This window comes from Chiloscyllium punctatum, chromosome 26 (genome assembly GCF_047496795.1).
Source record: "Chiloscyllium punctatum isolate Juve2018m chromosome 26, sChiPun1.3, whole genome shotgun sequence".
NCBI classification, from domain to species: Eukaryota; Metazoa; Chordata; class Chondrichthyes; order Orectolobiformes; family Hemiscylliidae; genus Chiloscyllium; species Chiloscyllium punctatum.
The window spans coordinates 39,237,833-39,259,960 of NC_092764.1; the positions used below are offsets into that span (position 1 = coordinate 39,237,833).

At 37.8% G+C, this 22,128-nt stretch overlaps 1 protein-coding gene across 11 annotated transcripts in view; it reads right to left on the reverse strand.

The window, feature by feature from the left end:
* Nucleotides 1-5,782: 5,782 nt before the first annotated feature.
* znf536 (zinc finger protein 536) overlaps nucleotides 5,783-22,128 on the reverse strand; it is a 597,614-nt gene continuing 581,268 nt past the window's right edge. For all 11 annotated transcript variants that reach the window (XM_072596176.1, XM_072596180.1, XM_072596174.1 and 8 more), the window contains one exon: nucleotides 5,783-8,596. In XM_072596176.1, the coding sequence (XP_072452277.1) occupies nucleotides 8,361-8,596 (236 nt within the window). In that variant the 3' untranslated portion in view covers nucleotides 5,783-8,360. The remainder of the gene's footprint in view (nucleotides 8,597-22,128) is intronic.

Sequence of the window (22,128 nt, forward strand, 5' to 3'; positions counted from 1 at the left end):
TTATCACTTTTCTCAGGATTAACAGATAAAAAAATTACACTTTCTTTTCGTGTAGAAAACCTTGTGATTGTCTCTTTACTCCTTGTAGTAGAGATTAACTAACTATATTTAATGTGGAAAATGTATAGCCTGCTTCTAAAAAGGATTAAAACTTTGTTACAATCAATTGAGGCGGTAGTAAAGTGAGGAGGAAGTTTACCCCTTCTCAGTTGTTTGTAAGATTATCTATGAATCACATTTGAACTCATTCCATTCAAATTCGAGATACTTTGCCAGCCCTATATCCACTTCTGAATGCTCCATTCTTCAGATTCTGGTCTTATATGTAATGTACTCTCTTTTTGCCTCATCTCTGGTTGTAGAGCTCCCACTTAAACTAATCTTAAAAGTGATAGATCTCTTCACCTTTGGAAACTTTATCAAAATCCATCACTTGCAAGATTTTGATCATGCTTCCTAATCTCTCTCTTTCTGGTTTGGAGAAATGTTTTACACTTACTTGCAAAATAATTTACGTTTTATTTTGTGCTAAAAGTGTTATGCAAATTAAAGTTATTGCAATTGTTAGTTGACAAAGAAGAATTGTTCTTAATATTTGCTTTTTAGGTGAAAAGTTAAATCAAAGTCTTGTCTGCTTTCTCAGGTGGATATAAAATATCAAATGGCATTATTTAAAGTAGAATGGAAGCTTCTCTTTATAGTCAAGTTAATATTTGTTCCATGAACCAATAACATTATCACAGATTATAAGGTTGTTTATGCTATTGTTTGTGGGAATTATCCATGTGTAAACTGGTGGCTATGTTTTCCTGCCAAAACAGTGACTCTATTTTAATAGTACACCTTTGGAATTATTCAGCTAAGTTTATTTTGGGCTGAGGAGACAATACCATTTTTCAGTTTGGACACTTGTTGGTACCTCTGGTCTCAGGTTGTTTATGGTAAATGATGGCTCCACTTCTGCGAGAGGCAGGTAGCCAATTAGGCCCAATTAAAGTACTATTGAGAGTTGTCAGTCTCCACTCACTGCACCACATTTCCCACCAGATGAAATCCCAGCAAACGGATGGAGGTGGCTTCCCAGCAACAGACCGGGGACAGGAATATCCATTCATTCAACATTGTTGTCTTCAATCTCCACCAGCCTCCAAGTTATGATTGACAGAGGGCTAGAGCTGTAGCTGCAGGTTATTCTGTGATAGACAGCCCCTCCCCAGAGATGGCCTGCTAGCTGTGGCAACATTTAATTTTTAAATTTGCCAAAATCTTCAAAGGCAGTCTCCAGCTTGAGGAACCTCCTTTTGTTTTTTCACGAACATAGGCAGCCTTACCAGCTAAATAATTCAGCCAATGTACTCAATTGGCAATGTGCCACTTATACTTCCTGCTTCACGATCTACGTTTTGATCCAATAGAGGGCTCAAGATCCAAGGCTCATTGTTTCTGATATGGTTTAGGAAGTACTCAAGACATTAACTATACTATGTGAATGTAAGTTCTGTTTATTGATCTAATCTAAGTAACACAACAGTTTTAGAGAACTGTCGCAACAGCAGATGTCCCTTAATCATGGCCATTATCTAATGGCATACCCGGGCTTAATGCATGCTTTAACACTCTCTTTTACAGTTGCTGATTGCTTCTAAAGCTAAGCACAATTGCACTGACTAACAGGGTGTTTCTCAAACAGAGGGGAGTACAGAAAATCTCACTGCTGATACTGTTCAGACTGTTCTGAAACAGAAAGTTGGGTGCAGCACCTTTCAATCAGCTTGAAACACAGTTGGGAAGGAGACCTTGTCTGTTGCTGCCACAGATGGAGACTTCAACTGCTAACAACTCTTGTAATGCTGACCTTGTAGAAGGCTGAACTAAGAGAACAGCTGAGTGCTTCATTCATAATTCCTGTGCAGCCTGCATCCCGCAACCCTAGAGCCTCCACCTTCAAACAACACACACACCCCTGATCCCAGAGATGACCTGTTCAACCTTTTAAAATGGCCATAGCCCTTAAGCTTGAAGTAATCCTCTGAAAAGAAAAATATGGAAGATTTAGAATGGTAATCCTGAATAAACTAATAGAGCCTTTCACACATGCACTGATGTCACAATACTTAAAGTCATTATTCAGAGATTATGAAAAGCTTCACTGCTGAGGAATAGCTCTATACTAATGGGCTTCATGAGGATACTTTGACATTGCAGAAGAACTAAACCTTGAAGACCTTAGATTTCTGAAACTGGGAGCTCACATAGGCCCATTGCAACTGTAGCCATTCCCAGAAACATAAATGCACTATCACAGACTGCCTATATGAAGCTTCTACCTTTCTATCATGTTATGTCAGGAGGGATTACAACCTAGTGAGAAAGAATTGTTATTGCTATCTCTACCAATTTATTTATCATGCTACTCCTGTGGGAGTTTATAAATCTTTGCAAAGCCTGAGGGATACCAGACTTTTTTGTCCAGCTGCTCCCGCCTTGTTTGATAATGGTACGTATATGATAGATGTAGAAGGAAGGAAGACAACTTTGGTCTTTGATTTCCTGACTCAACATACATCCCCCATAGAGCACCCTTTGGATTTTTCTCAGTCAATACAAAATAGAAGCACAACCTCTGAAAAAACAGACTAAAATTTCTCAATTCATTAAAAAACCAAAGACAATCTGAGAATCATATTCATAAACATCTCTCTCCGTTTCACAGTCATCAATAACTGAATTAGTCTGTGCTTCTTATTCCTATTGGTTTTGCATGAATCAAATCTAAAGATATGTAATGCTCTGACCTTGAAATGCTATTTGATGATGTTATTGTAAATAAATAAGAAGAATGGGAAAACTTACAGTCACAATGCCTGGGAATATCAATTGTGTTCAAGGTCTATTATTAATTATTGTCTCAAGGACTAAATCAAAATCAGCTTGAAACACAGTTGGGAAGGAGACCTTAGACTATTAATAGGATTATGCATAGATCTGTGATCCAGTATCTAAGTGGATAAATCCTAACCCTCACTACCAATGGTAACTGGTGATAAGCAAGCATTGTCTGCCTTGGTTTTGATCCACTCTATCAACATCAGCAGAATATCCCAAATACTATTGAGTTCCTGGCCTTGTGAAAAATATTGGGCTTATTATTGGAACCTATTTTCTGACTCTCCAGTGCTCAAAACATCAGTAGTCTACTCTACTTCTCTTTGGTGATTGTTGTTTGAGATAGCATCTTGAACTCATGACTTTCTCCTTGAGTATTGCAATGTTTATTTGTAAAACAGAAACTACAGCTGTTTCCTTCATAATTATTTTAGTGTGAAAGAGAGCATATATGTTGAACTGAGGATAAAAATATAAAGCATAAGTTAGGATGGTGTTTCACTCAGAAGAATCTGAATCTGTGATGTATTTAGAGTGAGAACCTGAAAAGAATTATTTCCAATAGCACTAAATTCAAAACCGTGAATTTTTTTCAACTTCTTGGACTTTTTAATTAATGGAACCAACTAGTGTCCTATTCGGAATTTATAAATTCAAAACTTGTCTGAACGTGCAATACATTTTTCCTGACTTGCACAAAAGCATTGATGATACAGAGCATCATTGACTATAGCTACTGTCTGAGGAGATCTTAATTTCTGGTGAAGCAATTTGGTTCGAGATTTTCAGGCATTAGTTTTATCAACCAAGAATGATGGGCACCTGTAAACTGAGCAAATGAGAGGACAACCAAATATTAAAGAGTGTTCTGATTCATTTTGTTTTCTATGCTTTTTAAATGTGTCCCTAATTATTTTTACTGCAAGCAGTTTGCATTATTAATGTTACCCTGTATTTTGCTCTAACAATTGAAACAGATATCCATTTCATAAAACAAGTGCTATTGATTAGAATGCTGAACTTCCATTAGCTTATTTTACTCACAATGCAAAATAATATTTGTGTTTAAAGCTGTCAGCAGATGTGTTGAGCACAATTCCCAATGAGGGAAAGATTCAAAATCTGCACAGATTTAATCAGTGAGCATATAATAAAATGAAGAAGTTCAGAATTTTAAAAAATGCAATATTAGCTCCAACATAAATAATGCACAATTGTAACCATTCGCAGGGAAAACATTCAAGAAAAAATAAGAGGCAAAGATTTGTAAATCGTCCATTCTACGTAGTTTATTCATCTTGAAGCAATCCTCTTTGGGTATTTCACATTAATGCATCATATTCACACCATAATGTACAAGGTACAGTAAACATGGTGCATTCTGATAATGAGCGAGCATCACAATGTCTTTGACCGGCTGATTAATTTCAGTTGGAGGGAATGCTTGCCAACTCTCTTGACAACCAATCAGTTTGGCAGAATTAAGGGCAAACCTAACCATAGTATGGGTGACTTCCATGGAGTTGGTGTTTCCTTCCACTTTTCTAACACAACAGGATAGCAAAAACTAAAGGAGGGTAGATTATGGTGGAGAGTGCATGAAGAGTTGAACAGTTTTGTGATGCTTTTTTTTTTAGGGGGCATACTCCTTCTACAAAACCACAAATCAGAAGCCAGGAAGGAGATCAGAAGACTTACAGCGATGACCCTATCAGTACTAGCCACATACCAGCTGCAGCAAACCTGAAAGAGTCAATCTCACTCTGACTTCCTCATTTTAACTTGGATCAAAGAACCTCTGCATCTTCTATTTCTCCAATAAAAAAGAATATAACTAGGTTTGGGAACCCTCTGTGAGGAATTAAAAGTGAAATTTTCCATACCCACCACAGATTGCTAAATAATGTACTAAGACTCTGAATTTCTAACTACTTACATGGGAGGTCCCTGGATTTATATGAATAAAGTGTTAGCAAAAGTGTACACACAGGTAAAAACAATGACTGCAGATGCTGGAAACCAGATTCTGGATTAGAGTGGTGCTGGAAAAGCACAGCAGTTCAGGCAGCATCCGAGGAGCAGTAAGATCGACGTTTCGGGCAAAAGCCTTATTCTTGATGAAGGGCTTTTGCCCGAAACGTCAATCTTACTGCTCCTCGGATGCTGCCTGAACGGCTGCGCTTTTCCAGCACCACTCTAATCCTAAAATGTACACACAAACTAGTGTCAGAGCACAGCCTAAATAATCAGCATAATAGATTTCTGGAGTTCAATCATCTTTACCCTTTTAAAATTCTTCTTACTGAAACCATGTGGAACCAAAGACTCAGTGCAGGAACAAGATCTTGGACTATTATCCTTCTTGACCTACTCCAAAGTACTAAGCAGCTTGAATGCCTCTCCTAATAGGACCCCCTCCCCCACCGCCAGTCTGCATAACGACGAAAAAGGAAAGAGTATAAGAGAATGAGGATGCATGACAGAAATCAATTGGTGGGACAGCATATGTATTTGTCTTCACGTACTGGCATAAACAATTGAGGCACCCAGCCAATTTGGGAAAACTGTTTCCTCCAGTCTGCTCAGCACAGAAACTGGCATATATTTCAGACCAAGATGCAAACCAGAAAACTACGATTCATCGTTTACTGAATGCCATGAGCTGGGAAATTTGCACCAAATATATATTTTTAAAAAGTAGCTTGAAGAATTCAGACTGCTTCTGAATGGAAGTATAAGCTATTTTGGCTTTCACAGTTATGAATATTCTGAGCAGCTTCCTCAGACAGGACCCAAAGCAGTAATTTTGCAGGATTCACTCTAAAGAAAGACTTCTGAATTATACAATGGCATGTTTTAAAAGCACTATTACAAAATAACAAGACGAAATCTGCTCTTTCAGAGGTAGAGGTTTTATTGCGTAAAACACTGGATAAAACTGTACTGCTTCAAAGACATCTTGCTTCTAACAGCGGAAAGAAAACAGTCATCGCTGAAAAACAACTTTTATACTTCTATACCAGAATAAAGTTCTGTCAACTGATGTATAATAAATAATGACCAAGAATAAACTTTAAATACAAAGTCATCTACTTGTTACAAGCAAGGCAACAAAATCCTCTACTCTATTGATCTCAGATCTCCTCCAAGATAGGAACTCCTTCATTTAGGAATGTAGACAATATCATGACCAGTTTCACACACTACAGAAGTACAGAGAAATGTTGACATGTTTAGATTTGTGAAGCATGATGTTATTCAGAATCTGACAATGTATCACTGCTGCTGTCACTTGTTTGTATTACAAGTTACAAATGTTCTGGAAAGGTCTACGTCAGAGAAAAAAAAAGGGACAGTAGCACCTGACTAAATGGAATCAACGCACACGTCACAGAAAGGGAAATGTTTCCAGTGTCACAAACAGAATTATTGCCTGTCATCTGAAATGCTGAAAGACACAGAAGAATACTGAAAGATTTCAAAAGTGCAAGAATGGAATGTGTTTGCTAAGATACTGTAGGCGGCACACACTCACACATACACACGCACACACACACACACGAAAGCAAGCGACTGACACAGTCACCAAACACAGTAGTGCAGTTAATATCCTAAAGCTTACTACAGTCGTTCAGAAATGTTTAATAACATTTCGATCCCTTGCTGGGATCTTTAGAAACAGTTGCATTAAGTTTATCATCTGGATTTAAGTAAGGCAGTGAGAACTATACTAGAAAACAATAAAACCAGCTTGCTATACGCCAGATAGGTCTTAGTTAGCGACCTCAATTAAACTGTGGCTTCGGTTGGTTGACTTCCTAGTAGCCAGCATATGCAAACCTTACTTCTCTCTTAGCCTGAGATTTTATCCTTACCTCAGGTTAGTACTAAGCTTTTTTTTTTCTTATTTACACAAGTCATAGATTGCAGTTTCTGATTACTGTAAACTGCTTTAGGCAGAACAGAAGTTTTAAGGCCCTGGGATTTACTTTCTGCTCCCAGCCTACATGGAAAGATATTGACTTTTCAAGTCTGACTTATTTTTTCAGAAGACACCAATACTCATCTACCATTGGAAGAAGAAGCACCAGTTTTGCTTTTGATGAAGGAAGTAAGATTCCAAAGGCTATAAGTTTACTTGATTTCAATTTTCGGGCTGATTTTGTGTTGCTAAAAACCTTCACACATCATTTTCCTAGAATGATATTAATCACGTCATTCATCACAAGCTTCTATTTCTTTAAAAGCTTCCTATATCATGATGAAATTAAACTCTGGAGATTCGGAATTGTACAAAAGCTAAAATTCATAAAAATACACCACAAGTTCCATTGTTTCTATTTTACAAAATAAAACAAAGGAAAAAGACTGAACACTTCAACATTTTTTAAATACACACAGAGCAGGAAATTAAGGATGATTGGGCTTCTTCATCTTCTCTAATATTCAATAACATTTCAGGAAAAACCCTTTTTTTTTGTCTTTCATGTTTACAAAAATTAGCAAATTGTTGCTCCTGGGGATTCTGCTCAAGTAAAAATCATGCTGATCCTTTGCTACAAACAGCCCACTTCCCACTAGTGCCCTCTACTGTCAGACTTAACATCTCTCAGTGCTCAGTAACACTCACCCCCACCTACCCCACCCTCTTCCCCAAAATCCCCTAACTCGTCTATAATTTGATTATTGATAACCTATTTCTCCACAGAAGAAAATTCCTTTAATTAAAGAAAGAAAAAAATGCTTTCTTCACTCCACTACCAACAGATACCAAAAGAAATGGCTAACATGTTTGCATTGTGTTTTATTCTCTTCCATTGATTCATTTGGCTACAAATCGAAAAAAAATGAAGATGCAACATCCCAACCCACTTTACCATAGGTCACTACTGACCCTAGTTCACGGGCCGTCTAAGATTTCTTCTATAGTGCAGTTGCGACACCACTTGAATTGATTTTTTTCTACAAATGACAGCTCCAGTCAGACTGGCACCATGGCAGTCTACCAACACATCTCATTACTATGCTAAGCGAATGACAGCAGCTGGTGTCATATTATAAAGGTGTTTTCAACACTGAAAACACAGCCCCAGATCTTCAAGGCAATGCTAAATCATTCAGATGGTATCATTTTTCTGTTAAGAGCATTATTTTTGGACAAAGACCACTTTAAACTTTTAAATGTCCGGCTTTTAAGTAACTGATGACCTCCTCCCACCTTTTAGAACCACTTTATCCTCCCACCTGTGATGTTTCGAAGTACTTGTTGCTAGGTAACAGTTTGGCAGCCAGTTGGGAGGACTGGAAACTCTTGCTTTTATGTTCTATACTGTCGATCACAATACTGGGGTGTTTATTCTATATAGTTCACAAATTCTTTCCTTGGAATGCCATAAACATTTGCTCATTCTGAATGCATATCAAAAAAGCTCTGTAAAAACATATATTGCAAGTATTTATATTATTCCACTGTATTACTCTTGGTCCTGACTGGTTTCCACTGGCAGTTCACAAGAGCTCCCAGGTTTCACAACACTTGCTTCTTCTGAAATCCCAGGAGCTTCCGTTTCAACTCGCGAGCGCTTGAACCTGCGATCTGGGTACTGGCTGTTGTCAAAAGGCATGCGATGCACACACATAACGTGAGTCTTCAGGTTCCCCTTCTGAGAGGCACTGTATGGGCAGTATCTGCACTGGAAAGGCCTGTGACCTATAATGCAGGGAAAAATAAGAGTCTAGTTTTAGTTCTGTAGTTCAAAAGGAACATGTGGTATAATAGAGGAAGATATGAAGTCCCATAACCTATTTATAAATATACTCGAGCATGTTATTTTAGAACAATCCCTTTTTAAAAAATATTGCATTAAGTATTGCAATAAATGCATAGGAACACACACTGCGCTGTCACAAGGCTTTGAGGAGAGTGAAAGGGGCCATTTGCTGCCACACTAACTCTGCCAATGCAACTCTTAAAATCTTTCTCATTCTGATATTTCAATACACAAAATTTTGGAGTGGTGGTTATAAGGAGAAAATAAAACATTGTAAAGTTGTTTTGGGGAAAAATAAAATGCTTGTTCGTATTGTAAATAAACTCTATTGAATGGGTGCAGTTCTACTTCGTTCACATTTCTGTAGTGCACTTATAAATATTCGACAAATACGGCTTTTAACTTACATTATTGATCATGCATCTAGTGCTCCAAGACAAGTGTCTACATATATGTATATTAGCCAAGTCTGCATAAATACCTGATATGCTATCAAAATAAATAAAGATTGCACATATTGAAAATTAACCCAGTGCTATTCTGTAATATAATTTTCAACTTGAGAGTTACACATTGGCAACACCCAATTTTTGAGCTCTTCACAACCTGAATGTAATCTTTTAATTTCTACATAAAGAACAATGTTCAGTAAAAAAAAAATCAATGGATTTACAGTTAAAATGGTGAACGCGAAGCCAAAGATTGAATGATGGCTGAAAGAGTAACATCTGCACAATATTCATTTTTGATCTTCTCTGATTATGTTAACCAGAATATATGCCTTCCAGCACTTAAATTCAGAGGTATTGGTTCAGCTCCCCCTCTATTTTATTGCAAAAAAGTTGTGCAGATAATTTTGCACATATACTTCAAGCAATACAAAATCATGTTTATTGTACAATAGCCATATTAACAATATAACCTATGGTGTTAAATATTGAGAACATACCTATATTTTTATCCAAACATTAGTGACATATAACAGGAACAAGGAACCTCATTCCACTCATATGCCAACACATACGAGGTATTCTGTGTCTGCAGGCTATTTTATGTCAATCATCTTTTTAAAAAATGGTATAAAAATCCTAAAAATCTCTTTTTGGTTATATAAAAAATAAATACAAGTTTGAATTTTGAAGTTTTTCCTTTAAGTGATAGCGATGTACATCTAAGTGAAAGGCCTGCTTTGAAATACAAAGTTGTGACTCCATTGCATTATTCTATAAGAGGCTGTGCAAAATGAAAGGTGTCAGACTTTGCTTTTTTTTTGTGGCCTGATACTGAAGCCGTAGCTGAGAAATGACAGATGTCTGCAACCAGCTGCAATGAAGCATGGTAAAGTTTCAGTCTAATCCACTTACTCCACTGCAGTCATGTGAACCAAAACAAATGGGCAGCTCCTTACATTATACAAAACACTGCAGTCTACTGATACTCTCTAATGTAACATAGCTGATTCTCCATCTTCTCAAAATTCAGAAGAAAATGTTTAGCAAACCCTCATGACTTACAGCTTATGTACTGTAAAACAGTTCTTTCCTACTTGCCTTTTACGTACAATTCCTCCACCCCCAAAGAAAGGCTCCTTACATCTTCATGGAAAATTGGAACCAGAACAACAAAGGGATACTAGGGCCATCTCTTTTTAAGACTCTGCAGAATAGAATTCATTGGGTCTCTGAGCTCAGAATTGCTTTGAAATTCTTCGGTCTGCAGGAAATTCTCAATCATAAATGTCAGTGAGAACTGAGCGGCCTTTTGTAATATGACTCCATAATGTACCCGTCACAATGCTTTGTTAACACAACGCCTTCATTTTCTCTCCCATCTCCCCTGTGTGTATGTGTATGTATTTGTGTGTATCCTGCACAGTTTAAAACTAGTATGGTTCGGTGAAGTAAATTGCGAGGCTTACTTTTGAACGTATTTGTCGTGCCAGCAGTTTTTTTTAATGTATTGTGTTCTGCATGAGTTCAAGTTTCCCTCTTTTTACCCAAAATTCCCCAAGTGGAGATAAACAGAACAGTTTAACTGAATGAGCAAAGTATCACTTCCTGAGCAGCAAGTCCCCTCCACCCTGCGGCGTGTAGAGCAACAACCTTTTGAACTTTCCCTCCTCCAATCCTTGTAAGGGAAGAGTGAGGACATGAAGTCATATGGTTCTTTGTGCCAAGAGTTCAAACAGCTGTGAAACAGTGTTTTGGTACACATTCAGAAAAAAAAACTACACAGTGGATTTGGCCTGTGGCACAACTGAATAAGATTTTGTTCCTTCAGGCTAAAACAACAAGAGCAGACAGAAAGAAATCTTAAGCTTTTCCCTAAAACTTACCGCAACAACCTTTGTGAAACCACATGACTGCCCTCACACAATTTCCCTTGTGTCTCTCAGGCTACTTCTGGCAGGAAGTCAGAATTACTGTTATATAAATTCCATTTGATGCCAGCACTACCATCTGTGAGTAAAGACTGCCTTACCTATGCCGAGCTGCAAAAAAAAAACGCTCTCCCAGAGATGAGTAAAAAAAAATTTGATTAATTTGCAGAATGCTTGTGATTTGCTCATATATTATTATAACTGCTCATCAGCACATGACAAATTCCCAGCACTCTGCAAAGGAACCCATTCAGCTTCAGCAGATTTTCACCAGCACCTGACAGACTGCAGCCTCACTAATGACTTTCAGCTGCTTACAAACAGTAATTCTATCTTCAGGATAGCATGGAAAAAACTATCGAGAGAGGGGGAAAAAAAATAAAACAGCAGGATTTAGTCTATTTTATATACTCAGCTTTACATCAAACTGAGTTAACTCGTTCTGCACTGGGACCCTTGACACACCTACACAAATACTGCTTCCTTCACAACAATAAAAAGGGTATGAGGAGGTGGTGGAGAGGCAAGAGAACTGGCAATCTCGCCTTGTCCTCAGCCTTTGCAAGATGCATTAACAATGCAGCTAATACCGTCAACAGATATCTTGGTCAGTGAACAATGCTTTTTTTAAAAAAATTTTGCATGATATTTCATTTAAAAATTAATTTTGAGATAACACCCTCCCGTCGTATCAGAGGCACTGTTGAAGATGAAAGCGTTAACATGTTATTTGGAGTTTCTTCGTTTCTTTAAAAGCAATGGCGTGTATTTAAAGGCACAACGCAGTCATTGTGTGAATTCTTGAAACCGAAATGAAAAATCATTCTTCTCCATGCATATTAAACTGCCCTTCAATAAAACAGCAATACTCAAAATGCGAAATTGCCTTGTTTGAGCCACGCGCAGCTTATTACCAATCTCCTTTAAAAAGTGTTATCGCCCAAATTAAACATTAAGTGGCAGATCTAATTTAAGCCTTTTCAAACTGATGAAAAGAATTTTTGCCTGATTGTTTGTAGCTGTTTAACTTTATCTTCTTCTATGCAACACATAAACCTTGACACATCGCAGTGAATAGACCTTTTGTAATTGAACTGATTGATTGTGAGAACTTAGCACACTGTGTTTTCACTCAATATTATATGCCGTTCTGAAGAAAAAAAAGCTGTAATCATTTTTTAAACTGGATCTTCATTATATTCCATATTTTATTTATACCTGCAACCACTAAATCATGCGTGTCCATCCAGTCACTGAAGATTCTGCTATAAGAAATCAACAGCAGCTTTGTGGGCCCTGTGGATTCAATACATATAGCTTAGCTATCTCGAATCTGAAGGGCTTATTTGTCTGCTTTAATTGAAATCACTCCATTCTCGAAAGTCAGTGGAGGACTTTGGGGTGGGGGGGAGGGAGGATGGGAGAGGCCACTCCAAATAAGTTCCATTAATCAAAAAGCAGAGTCTAATGTAACTAATATTTTACAATTAGAGAAGACAAGATGGAGCTAAAAGCCATCTATCTCTCTTACACCACATGATCATCGATTCATAATCAGAAGATTGAGAGTCACAAAAAGATGCATTTACAAAAGGGGGGCTGGTCTGTGCACAAGATAATGAACAGGATGAGAAACAGCGGCTCTGTAGGCTGAGTAAAGATGACACAGTGCTTCAATGGTGACAGATGACACGGAGATGAGTACTGATACCTGACAGACAGCGAGTGATGACTGCAGTCCTTTCCCACCATTATGATCCTCAATTATCTCAGTAGGGCAAAAAACAGAGGCTCAGCCGTCATCTCACTCACAGGCTTGAAGAATATGCAATTGTGCCAGGCTGCTTGTAAGGAACACTTTTTCACAATTTTATCAGTGCTATATTGGTTCTGTAGTTTTAATGTCAGTATTCATGATCGGTGCGAGGTAGACTGGGTGCAGTACTATGTATTCCTACTCTAGCACACGGCTTGATTGCAGATAGGACTGTTTTTTTCTCACAGCACCATCTGCAGGTATAAAGACCGCGATGCTGTGCTCCTTCAGATTACACTTGCCATTCAATATTGCACAGGACACTATATAGACAGTCGACTCTGAGAATTTAATCTGCTGACTACATTTTAATGCAGAAAAGTAAAGAATCTGCTCAGCACTTTTACAAGTATGTGAATAAGTCTGAATATCTTACTCATCCCTCTCACTCAACTGCTCCTCCCACTCGCACAAGAAACAGTTTGAAAATGTGAGATCGCAGCACTTGACCTCTGATTACTCTCCTTGAAGAGAGAAATGGCATTCTCAAGCTCTCGTCCCCAGTAAGGCAATCAGAAGCTGAAGCTGATGAAGACTACTTTCCTATACTTTTGTGTATGGTAAATCAGCTATACGCAGGCTGGGATTTAAGTCCTTTCCCCAGCTGTGTGGAAGGGATTAATTTTTGAACATCTTAGCTCCTGACCACAACTTGTTATATTCCTGGCAGCCATATTTTAATGGCAGCGAATCGTGGAATTATCACAGCACAGAAAGAGGACAGTCGGCCCACTGTGGTTCGTTGAGTGAGCATTATGACTCCATGCCATTCTTCTTTCCCATTACTTTTCACACAGCTCCTTTTCATGTAATTGTCTAACACCATTTTAATGCTATCAATTGAACCTGTCTCCACCTCACTCTCAGGCAGTGCATTCCAGACCTTAACAATTCAATGGGTGAAAATGCCATTTTCTCAGCGCTTTTACTTCTTTTGTCAATTATGTTTAATTGGAACTCACCTTTTTCTCACTCATTTCACATGAGAACAGATCATTGGTGTCTTCATGATTCTGTATACCTTTCTCAGATTTACTCTCAGCCTTTCTTCTCCAAGGAAAACAATCTTAAATGCTCAAATCCATCTGTAGAACTGAAATTCTTCCTCCCTGGAACCATTCTCACAAAGCTGTTTTGCTCTCTTTCCAATGTCCTTACAACTTTCCTTAAATGTGGCACCCAGAACTGAATGCAATACTCCAGCGGAAGCCAAACTAGTGTCTTATACAAGTTCAGCATAACTTTCTTTATCTTGTCTCTATTGTATACTAATTCTGTTAATATAGTTTATTATGCATGATTAACTTTTCTCTCAGCATGTCCTGCCACCTTCAAGTCTCATGCATGTACATACCTAATCCCACAGTTCCTGTATCCCCTTCAGAACTGTTGGCCCTTCGAAGAATATTGCCTCTGGGTTCTTCCCACTAAAATTAATTACTTCAACTTTTTCCACACTGAAATTCATCTGCCACTACTTTATTAGTATTGTCAACAACAATAACTTGCATTAGATATTATTTTTATAATTAAATGTTGTAAGATGCTACAAAGGCATTTCATGAAACAGAAGTTGACCCCTGCTGCATATAACAGCAACTAAAACTTAGTCAGGGGCAGTTTTACTGAGCATCTCATGGAGGAAAAAAAGAGGTTGGTAGGCCAAGAGGTTGAGGGATCGAATTCCACAACTTAGGACATTAGCAGATGAAGGAATGCTGCTTAAGAAAGAATGATGAAACTCAGAATGCACAAGAAGTCAGTCATAGAGTTATAGTATTGATGGAGGTTACTAAGACAGGAAGGGGTGAGATGATGTAGGGACTTGGGTGCATGGATGAGAATTTTAAATTGACCCATTACCAAACCAGAAATTAATAAAGGATTGGGGTGATAAATGTGTGAAATTTTATGCCAGTTATGCTAAGAGCAGCAGAGATTGTATAGTTACTGTTTATGTAGCGTGGAAGATATGAGGCTGGATACGAAATGTTTAAGATATTCAAGATTTAGAGGCATAAATTTGAGGTGCAAATTAGATGAGGCTCAATTTTCCAAAAGATAACTGAGGTTCTACTTAGAAATTCAGAAATCATAGCCTGATGATATCTTTGGCATCTTGATGAAATATTAACTTCCTATCAGAGGGATGTGAGTATTGTATGCAGCCTGGCAATAAGACTATGGAATGAGGGTCTGACTGGCCTGTAGAGGAAAAGTGCTTATTGTAGTACTGCTTGTGTTGCAGGAGGAACCGGAGATCATCCCAGTACCTAGCATAGGTGCTAATGCTTCCCTACCTCCGGGTTCCTCACCAATTACAATGGCACCCTGCACACGATCCCTGATTACCTTCAGAGCCCATTGACTGCTGGAGATCATTCCAGAATACCACCTCCTACTGATCAGAAATCTGGCCAGGCATCAGAAGAGACTGTGGGAGTTTTTACTTCATTAAGGACCTGCTGTTAAGGTTGGCATGACATTCACCTGCCCAACTTTGAATTTACTGCCCACTACTGGTTTCACCCTCCCCATTCTCCCCAGCTTCTCCCACTATGAAAACCCAAGACCACTATTTTGTAGGAATGGAAATGTGCTGTAATATTCTACAGGTAAGGTAAATGTGACCTTTAAGACCACACTGTCATTCTCAAATCATCCAGAGTTAATTGTTGTTTGTTTTTTTGAATTCTGCAAATGGAAATGCACGTGTCAATTTTAGGCTTCAACTGAGAAACATGCAGCATTTTCAGATAGCTTTCCATCTGCAACATATTGCGAGACCTGTGTAAGAGCATTGTCTTATGTTTCATTTTTCATATTTGCTGTTAGGAGCAAAGCAATATACAGTCTAAAACTGGGAGGAATTCACCCAGAGTAGATCCTTTTACAATCCACACAAACATAAATACAAAAATATTGGACAGGTCAATAATTTCTTAAGACCAATGTCTTTCTCTAGAATTTTGAGAATTATATTTATCCAGTAATTTTGTCAGGGCTTTTCTGTGAGTCTTTTTTAACACTATTAGTATCAGGCACTATGCTTTCTGATGGAAGTTGACACTAATGGAGTTAAAAAGACATTATTTTATGTCAGGGTACAAATGTAATGCGATGGAGCATGCCCTCAGATTCATCCATGGATGTTGAATGCACTATGCAGTGCACTAATATACAAAAATACATAATAAAACATTTGCAACACATTTGCAGATAATTTTTCCTTAAGATTACAGTCGTCGATCGTTGTGTTTCATGTGTCAGGGCTGACTTCCTTTACAAATGGTCTATAGGGCCACCTTGTGGGAGTGAAAGAAATGCCAGCTACAACGCTGATGAAAACTGCTGCTGAATAATTGACTGAGGAGACAAGTTCACCCAGGGGTCACCCATCTGTAGGGTTAATACTGTTTACACAGTTGGAATCAGGTTCATCACATGCCTGGTACCAAATGTATATAATTTCCAGCTTAAACATTTAAAGTTCGTCAAATATGCCCCATCTGTAGCTTCATGACATATGAAGAAAACTGCAGTTTAGCGAGGCTTTTATTAATCTACTTAAAATGGTCTCTCCAATTAATTAGGATTAAGAGGACAAAAAGCAAAGCAGGTGTTAAGATATGAAGGCTGTCACTCCAGAGCAAGGGAACAATACAAGTAACAGAAGACTAGGCTTGAACAAAGGGCGTACCTAACAAAAAACATAGTAGAATCAAAGATAACATACAGTCAGAAAAGGGTCATAAAGGTAAGCATAAAATGAATAAGAAAAAAAATCTCTGAATTAGGCAGTGGGAAAATACTTACAAAAGAAGAGTTATGTAAATGATAAGGTACCACTAGCTTTCGAACATCTGTTTGTGTAGGATTCTGCAATTGTTTTCCACCGTCTAATCATCCCTTGATCAGAGCTTGATGAAGACTGCTGGGGAAGGGGAGATGGCAGGATTGGATTTATTGCCTAGTTGTTCAAACTTTAGCAAGGAAAATAAGATTGCTAAGGGGCCAATAGTAGTTGGGATTAGCACAATATCATTCCTGAAAATGTAGCAAGTTTTATACTATTCACTTTGATTCCTCCTCAACAATCCTAATGCCTATGTCATCTGGTGTCATTCAGTCCAATTCACTGTCATCGACTTTATTAAGTGTCTTAAAGTGATAGTATCTGACCCCCAAGTAAGTCTCCACATCACCCTGTTTTCCAATGATTTTCTGAGTCATGAAGACTGGTATAATTCCAGGATCCATCATTGTGTTATCTCTCATTGAACGGAGTCAATTGTTACATGGTGGCAGGAAGCCGTTTAGCTTGTTGAGCCGAGGCTACTTCTCTGCCAAAAACAATTAAGCTAATGCCACTCACACACTCTTTCCCTATAGCCCTACAATGTTGGTTCTTCCTGGCGCTTAACCAATACTCTTCAAAAGCCAGGATTGATCAATGACAAGGGGACAATATTTGACATTAATGCAAAATCAAAATATTGTATTTGCTTGAAATCTATAGTAAAAATATCAAATTGATCGGAATACTCAGCAAGTCAAATAGCATCTGTGAAGAGTGATCCTGAGTTCTGTTCACAAATGCTGCTTGACTTGCACAGCATTTCTAGCATTTTCTGTTTTTTATGTTTGTTCAGTATTTGGTTTAGGTGCCACTGGGTTTATAAAGAGTACAACTGGCCAGAGGAGCCAACTTGTGAACACAGCCCAGTGACTTCAGCTGGAACTGTGAATATCAACTGTGGGCAGGCAGTAACTTGGCTGTATTAACTACTTGCTGGCATTCACCATCAAACCTCATGGGTGAACTGAGAACTTGAACTGAGCTTTCAAAGGGCAACGTCCAGCTGTGAAACTGTAGCCAACAGGAGAGGAGAACATTGCCAAAGAAGAAAATGAAAACTTGATAGGATCCAATCACAGTATTGCTCATGCATTCAGGTGTTGAAGACTTAGAATAGCACAGCCAATAAAACCATGTTATCAAATGTACTCACAACCTGATATTCATATTTATGTGATACATGGTTTACACCCACATATATACCAAAATTAATATTCTTTAGTCTACAAGTGAAAGTTTCTATAAGCTGTACACAGTAAAAAAGTAGCTGGAAGGCTGGTGCAATTGATAAATTTTATATGATGTCGATACTTTGCTTTAAATTGTGTTATTGCTGGTAAAAGGGGTGAACAGTTCAGATGGAACATTTCTTGTTCAAACCACACTTTTTTTTTGTAGAACAACATTACAACAAAATGATGAATCTCTCTCTGAAGTGTTTAGAAAAACTATCTGCGCCATTATGTTGCCAGGTATGGGAGGTTTGAGTTATAAAGAGAAGCTGGATAGTCTGGGACATTTTTCACTGGAGCGTATGAGGTTAAGAGGTGACTTTAGAGAGGTTTACAAATCATAATTTGGAGATGCCAGTGTTGGACTGGGGTGTACAAAGTTAAAAATCACATGCGTACCAGATTATAGTCCAACAGGCTTAATTGGAAGCACTAGCTTTCGGACCGCTGCTCCTTCATCAGGTGATTGTGGAGGACACAATTGTAAGGCACAGAATTTAAAGCAAACCCTATAAATATAAGACCCAATGCAGCAGCGCTTCACAGGAGGCTCCAAAGCACTAAAGGTGTCACCTAGATAGGGAACAAAATGTCTGCAAATCAACTTCCCAGCTCAGCGAACATACCCATAACTATGATAAATAAATATCTATCCAGTGTAAAGAAGGAGCACTGTCCTTAAAGACGTAAGCAGGCGCTAAGCAATGCTTCAGAAAAAAGTATGTTTTTATTTGATCATGGGATGTGGACGTTGCTAGCTAGGCCAGTATTTAATCTCCAACCCTAATTACCCAGAGGCCCATTAAGGGTCAATCACATTAATGAGGATCTAGAATCACATGTAGGTCAGACTAGGTAAGGATGGCCAATATTTTCCTTAAAGGACATGAATAAAAGAGATTGGAACATTAAAAAAGCAAAGGATGGCCTAGAAATTGAAAGGAAAAAAATAGGCAAAAGAGGAAGCAAGCTAGAAATATAAAAATAGATATTTAAAATGGTAAAGAGATAATGATTGAACTTTTTTCCGATAGAAAGTGAGACCAGAGAATTAATGATGAAAAATAAGGAAATGGCAGATGAATTAAACAGGTGTTTTGTATCAATCTTCACTATAGAGGATACAAAAACATTCCAAAACAGCAGTAAATCAGGAAGTGGAAGGGAAGGGGGATCTCAGCAAAATCACAATCAGAAGTGGCACTGAGTAAATTATTGGAGCTATGGGCTAACAAATGCTTGCATCCTGATGGCCTTTGTCCCAGGGTCTTAAGAGAAGTGACTCGTCAAATAGTTGGTGCATTAGTTTCCACTCTCCCTCGATTCAGCACTTGTACAATTTGTCATTGGGAAAGTATTAGGTGCCTTTAAAGCAGGGCATTTGGATCCCAGGTAATGAAGCAGAGTCAGAACGTGGTTTTGTGAAAGGGAAAGCAACAATTGGGTGGTAAACAGGAAGCTGAGATTAGGCATAAATGGATCTTTTTCAGTTTGGCAAGATGGAATGATGGTATGGCGTTGGGATTGGTGTTGGGACCTCAACTGTTTACAATTTATCTAAATGACTTGGATGGAGGGACAAAAGGTATTTTTGCCAAATTTGCTGAAGGTAGGTAGGAAAGAAAGTTGCATAGATGACATAAAGAGACTAAAAAGAAGATAATAAATAGATTAAGTGAATGTGCAATATTCTGGCAAATTAAGTATAATGTGGGAAAATGCAAATTTGTCCATTTGCAGGAAATTTTAAAAAAAATTATCTAAATGTCAATCTCTGAGAAGTCTAAGAGATCTGCGTGCTCTTGTGTTTGAATTACAGAAGGTTAGTGTGCAGTTACAGCAAGTCACGAGGAAAGCCAATCAAATATTATCATTTATCACAAGGGGAATTGAATATGAAAGTAGAGAGGTTATTCTTCAGTTATGCAGTTATACAGACCACATCTGGAGTACTATGTACAGTATTGGTCACCTTTTTTAAGGAAGCGTGTAAGTGCTTTGGAGGCAGTTCAGAGAGGGTTTAGTATACTAATACCTGGAATGACTTGAACATGCTGGTGTTGGAGTGGGGTGGACAAAGTTAAAAATCACACAACACAGGAGCAGCACTCTGAAAGCTAATGCTTCCAAATAAACCTATTGGACTATAACCTGGTGTTGTGCGATTTTTAACTCATACCTGGAATGGGTAAGTTTTCTTATGAGAAAAAGATTGGACAGTTTGGGCTAAGATCTGCTGAAGTTTAAAAGAGTAAGAGATAACCTGATTAAAGCATATAAAATCCTGAGAGGTCTTTGCAGGATGTATATGAAGAGACTGTTCCTGGATTACTTGACCCTGAGACATTACCATCATGCAACCACCACCCTAAAAGTGAGCCCATCTGTTTGATTATGATGTATACAAGTGCAAAGCATAGTGTCATGTGATAGGTACTAGGAGAGCACAATATAATGAAATGTACCACTTGGCATAATATAAACAGATAAATAATTTTAATGATAATATGGTTGTGATTGTACCTGGTACACATGCAGACAATTTTATAGCTCCTTATTTTATGATAATAACAAAACAATGAGAATACATGATACAACAATACCAGATTTATTTTAGTTTATTTTACTATTTTTGTTATTCTGTTTTTGAGCTTTTCTGTATTGAGATCTCCCCATTACTGCTTCAATATGGACCTGACACTTTTCATCACATAGCAAGCAGGAAAGATTTTAAAGAGAAAAAATATGCATGACCTAAGCAAAATGCATGAAGTGAAAATGTACTCATTAATAATCTGATATGGTACTTGGATCTATATTATATATTTTAAGTACAATAGACATGGGAAATGGACTATTTTACAAAAGAATTTCACACAGAAAAATATCACAGATGAACTAACTAACTTCTGATTATTTTTATATCCCCTTTTGAATTAGATGCACATGTGGTTATCTGTGTAGTGTTCAACTGTTCCATGTTTTATGATGTGAATCTGGCAACCGATTTATGCTCACTGTGCTTGGTTTATTAAGCTTGCATGAAGAGTCATGGCAAAGTAAACAGTCAACACAGAAGCTACCAGAAGCTACAAGAAGCTAGAACTGGGATAAGCATACACAGACATTCTGCAATTGCAGAGATGTTTTAAAATGCTTATATATAAACTTGTTGCGCTCATAGGAACTAGTGTCAGCTCTGCACTAGGATATGTAATATATCCATAGTTGGGAAGGATATGAAACCTAATTTTAAACCACTGTTAATCTGACAGGAAGAAAAGAAGTGCTGGAACACCCAGTGACTGTTTGTTCCACCTTCTGTTTGAGGAGATTCCTTGCCTTTTCTCAAAGGTGACCTGCAATGTACAGTAGTTGGAACCAGCACATTGTTCTCCTACACTGATATGCTGCAGTCACATTAAACTGTCAGTCTTATTTTAAAAATGTAACCAAGGCAAATGAGCAAATATACAACCTTCCAAAGGTTGTATACTCGACTTTGTTTCTCTCTCCAAAGGTGCTGCCAGACTTGCTGAGTTTCTCCAGAATTCTCTGTGTTTGTAGCGTACAACCTATGTGGTCACAAAAAGCTGCAGGGAGTGGGCTACACCATCAGATACCAGTTCAATCTTCTTAAGGACAACTTTTGACTTACTAATATAAAGATCAAACATAGCTGCCAGGGAATTAATTTGCTAAATTAAGCCATTTTAATTTTTAAAAATCTTTTAAATGATCCAGACACAGGTAAATGTAATCTCCATTTTTGGTTTGTCAATAATGTGATGGAAAAGGATTGGGTATAAAGAAGGAATGTAATTGAACAAACCTTCAGTAATGTTCATGTGAACACTGCAAAGCTTGAGTGATTTTTTTTTTAACAGGCAAATTAGATTGTATGATTTCTGACTGTATAGTTACACCGACTGGAGAGAGAAAAGGTCTTTCCATATGCCAGTTACAAACATGTCCTTGCACTCAGATGGTAATTCAACCAAGGACTTTATAAGGTAATACTGAGAGCTGATTGACCGAGTGGGTCTGTAGGTTTATATGAATAATTAAAATTTGCTGCAGGGAATGATAGATTTTATGGTGAACTAATTACGAACAATAATCATTGGTTGTATTAATAGACTGTGATATTCCATGTTTGTAATGCAAATTACATACCTTTTGTA